The sequence below is a fragment of the Otolemur garnettii genome, unplaced genomic scaffold (assembly GCF_000181295.1).
Source record: "Otolemur garnettii isolate 467f Iridium unplaced genomic scaffold, OtoGar3 scaffold00079, whole genome shotgun sequence".
NCBI classification, from domain to species: domain Eukaryota; kingdom Metazoa; phylum Chordata; class Mammalia; order Primates; family Galagidae; genus Otolemur; species Otolemur garnettii.
This window is the reverse complement of record NW_003852474.1, coordinates 8,265,159-8,269,360: the sequence shown is the minus strand read 5'-3', so window position 1 is coordinate 8,269,360 and position 4,202 is coordinate 8,265,159. Positions and strand designations below refer to the sequence as shown.

The 4,202-nt window shown below is 34.7% G+C and overlaps 1 protein-coding gene across 2 annotated transcripts in view; it reads left to right on the top strand.

Annotated features, from left to right (window-relative positions):
* The window catches only part of MRPL30 (mitochondrial ribosomal protein L30), a 13,074-nt gene extending 8,908 nt beyond the window's left edge, over positions 1–4,166 (top strand). For both annotated transcript variants that reach the window (XM_012807945.2, XM_023515772.1), the window contains 3 exons: positions 2,932–3,078; positions 3,301–3,374; positions 3,955–4,166. In XM_012807945.2, coding sequence (XP_012663399.1) covers positions 2,932–3,078; positions 3,301–3,374; positions 3,955–4,078 — 345 coding nt within the window. In that variant the 3' untranslated portion in view covers positions 4,079–4,166. The remainder of the gene's footprint in view (positions 1–2,931; positions 3,079–3,300; positions 3,375–3,954) is intronic.
* The last annotated feature ends 36 nt before the right edge of the window (positions 4,167–4,202 follow it).

Genomic DNA, 4,202 nt, shown 5'->3' with positions numbered 1-4,202 from the left:
TGTTGGCAAAATAACTCTTTCAATGGGAAGTTTACCATCTTTCAGATCAAAGAAAAGAGAAAAATTGTATTTCAGTTTGGAAAGAAATCATCAAATCTGTGTATATGATGGGATATGTTATGCTAGGGAATGTGATTTTAAAGAGAAGTAGTAGTGTGTTTCAGAAATGCACACCTCAAAAAAAATGCATACTTTTGGCCTAATTAACCACACATTCCTGTCAAATGTGAAATGAAAAAAAAAAAAGAAAAAGAGAGAGTTCTCCTTATATGGCCATCTTTGTGGTATTCCCTCCTTGCGTTGATTTTATACAGCTGTGCACATTTTAAATTTATGATATATTTAACTGACCTTATAGTTTTGAAAAGCTTCATGTTAAATTCTCATCCTGTATTTATAATTCCCAGGGATAAATTGATGATTAAAGATTGAATTTTCTCTGTGTATATTACTGATTGAGATCAGGAAATAATTGTATTTGATGCACTGGTTAGAAGATGTTAGAAAACATTAGAAGAAAATATATGAAATGAAGTATTTATGGATTTTCATACAAAGAGTAATTTAGAAGTCGAACAAGTACATTTTAAAATTAAACAAACATGCCTCTTTGTAGAAATAAAATTAATGCTTGTTATTATGTAACTGGTCCTGTTATTGGAAAGATATGCACACTTACATGATGTTACACTTACATGATATGCTGTCTTACATTTAGAAAAGAAAATTGTATCCTTGCTCAACAATGAGTAAATAAAAGTTCAAATGATTTAGTAATCAAGCTTGCCAAAGCTAGTGTTTATGAAGTGAAGTACTCTTTATTTCAGTGACTTCAAGTGTCAATAGGAAGGATGCTCAAATAGATGCAATGCATGTACTCTTTTGTACGTTAGCAATTCTTACTGTGCTGCACTAAGGATGAAGATATCTTTGCTCAGGACCCGTAGCTCAGTGGTTATGGCATCAGCCACATACAGTGGGGCTGGTGGGTTCAAACCCAGCCTGGGCCTTCTAAACAATAATGACAACAATAAAAAAAATAGCTGGGCATTTTGTGGTGAGCACCTGTAGTCCCAGCTACTTGGGAGGCTGAGGCAAGAGAATCACTTAAGCCCAAGAGTTTAAGGTTGCTGTGAGCTGTGATGCCAGAGCACTCTACTGAGTAAACATAGTGAAACTCTGTCTCAAAAAAAAAATCTTAATTCTGACTGAAAATGCTGAAAAATAATTAGCAATAATCCTATGATATTTTATAATATAAATTGGTCAGATAAGTATGTATTAATACAATACAGACACGACATGCTTTGAAATTGCCTAAGTAATCAGAGCATATTTACATCAGTTATGTTCAACAAGGAACTATTTATAGTTGGCATTTAAAGTATTTAAAATATTTATTTCAGTGGTATATTTTAGGTTAGTTGATTAATCATGTTATTAATCAGATAGTTAATAAATAATAATTATGTTATTTAATCTTAAAAACATTATCTTTGGGGGGATCTCATTGTTGGTCTAATATCCCATAGGTTTGACTCTTAACCCAATGTCTTTGAAACCTTTATACATATTATATGTGATTCTTAGAAATAATATTTATAGAATATATCATACACACCCATGTATTTTACACAGAAAATACAAATACAAGAACCTATATTTGGGGCGGCACCTATGCCTCAAAGGAGTAGGGCACCAGCTCCATATGCTGGAGGTGGCAGGTTCAAACCCAGCCCCAACCAAAAACAGCAAAAAAAAAATAAAAGAACCTATATTTGTTTTTGTTTTTTGGCTCAAAAAATATATTATACCCATCATTCAATGTTAATACCTATAACAGAAGTGAACCATATTCATTTTAATGGTAGCATTGTATCCTATAGGATACATTAGAATTTATGTACCTAGGCTCGGCATCTGTAGCACAGTGGTTACTGCACCAGCCAGATAGAGGCTCACGGGTTCAAACCCAGCCCAGGCCAGCTAAACAACAATGACAACTACAACCAAAAAAAAATAGCCGGGGGCTATGGCAGGCACCTGTAGTTCCAGCTACTTGGGAGGCTGAGGTAAGAGAATCACTTAAGCCCAAGAGTTTGAGGTTGCTGTGACCTATGACGCCATAGCACCCTACCAAGGGTAACATAGTGAGACTCTGTCTCAAAATAAATAAATAAATAAAAAGAATTTATGTACTTAAATCATATTTTATTTCATTTTATTAGTCTCATTTAGAATGAATGCATCATTATTTAGTTATTCTAGTGAGGAATATAGATGTTGCCTTTAAATTTTTCAGTACTACAAATAATGTTAAAATACACATCTTTACTTAGTACATTTTGTGTACTTAGGGGAGTGTTTCTATGGGGTAGCTTCCTAGAACCTTTTGATTCTTAGATAGTCAGTTCAAGTATCAGTTCTGGGGAGCTGTTTCTGATCCCTCATTGGCAGAGTTCACTAGTCATTTGTCTCTACTCCTATAAGACTTTGTACTCACCTTTTGTCATACGTGTTTGTTGTCCTTATATGTTTGTTTTCTTGCATGACAGCCAACTCCTAACTTCTGGAAATAGGAAGGGGGCACAGCCCAGAGCCCACCTCACAGCAGTGCTAATGCATTCTTCTGGAATTTGAGTTCTTTATTGTCATCTAATTGCTCCTGCTTTGTTCTACAGATTAAAAAACAAAACAAAACAAAAATAATCCCTGCCTATGTGGTATTTCTTTCAAAGTATGAAATTCTTAGGCTCCATCTATTTGAGTAATCCGACTGGTACATGTACAGCTCAACTTGAGGATTATATACGAAGTAAGAATGAGGTCTTACTAATATATAGCTTTGTGTGTGTGTTTTAACAAAAATGGGAGGTACACAGAAACAGTGTTTAAGTTGAAGGTTTACCATTTATAATTCTTCCTTTCTAGGTGTTTCACCCTTCACCTGAAGATCACGAAAAGTATGGTGGGGATCCACAGAACCCCCATAAACTGCATATTGTTACTAGAATAAAAAGTACAAAAAGACGTCCATACTGGGAAAAAGATACAATAAAGATGCTTGGATTAGAAAAAGTAAGTAACTGTTTGAGTCATCTTTAGTGATGTGCACACTTTAGTGATTTGCTTCAAATTTTACACTTTTAAAATTTTACAGTATATATTTTTTGTGTGTTTAAATGTATTACTTAGTGTAACCTATTTGTAAGTTTTAGACAAAATGAGCCTTCAATTTAACATTTTACTGAAACATGGAACTTTTTAAAATTGATTTATAACATTTTCTTTTGTTCATAGGCACATACCCCGCAAGTTCACAAGAATATCCCTTCAGTGAATGCAAAACTGAAAGTGGTCAAACATTTGATAAGGTTTGTCGTTTATCTCAGCAGTTTAAAAAATGAGTTACCTAGTGTAATTCTAAATGCATTTCCTTTTTTTTGAGACAGAGTCTCACTGTGTTGCACTTGGTAGAAAGCGATGGTGTCACAGCTCAGAGCAACCTCCAACTCTTGGGCTTAAGTGATCCTCTTGCTCAGCCTCCCAAGTAGCTGGGACTACAGGGACCCAGCTAGTTGTTAGAGACGGGGTCTTGCTCTTTATTAGGCTGGTCTTGAAATCCTAAGCTCAAGCAATCCACCCAGCTTGCCTTCTCAGAGTGCCATTTTCTTTTTTTTAATATTCTGAAGAAGTTTTTCATCTACCTTATTAATTAGACATATTTATGGGCTACATAGTGATGTTTCAATACATAGAGTTTATATTGATCAGATTAGGATAATTAGCATATCCCTCATCTCAAACATTTCTTATTTCTTCATGTTGGGAACATTCGATATCCTCCTCCTAGCTATTTGAAACTATGTAATATTGTTAACTGTAGTCATCCTACCATGGTACATAACACTAGAATTTATTTCTCCTATGTGAATGCATTCTCTTATGTCACAGAATCAAGCCCCTGAAGCTGCCACAAGGACTTCCCACAGAGGCAGACATGGCTAACACTTGTCTCAAGAGCACTGGAGAATTAGTAATACAGTGGCACCTGAAACCTGTGGAGCAGAAAACTTAAGTCCTGATGCCAGAACAGCTTCAGACTAAACAATGCAAATTGTTTAAAATGATGAGAATGTTTTCATTAAAATAGATTTTAAATACCAGTCATTTTTACTGACTAATAAACCTGCTGTGATCCT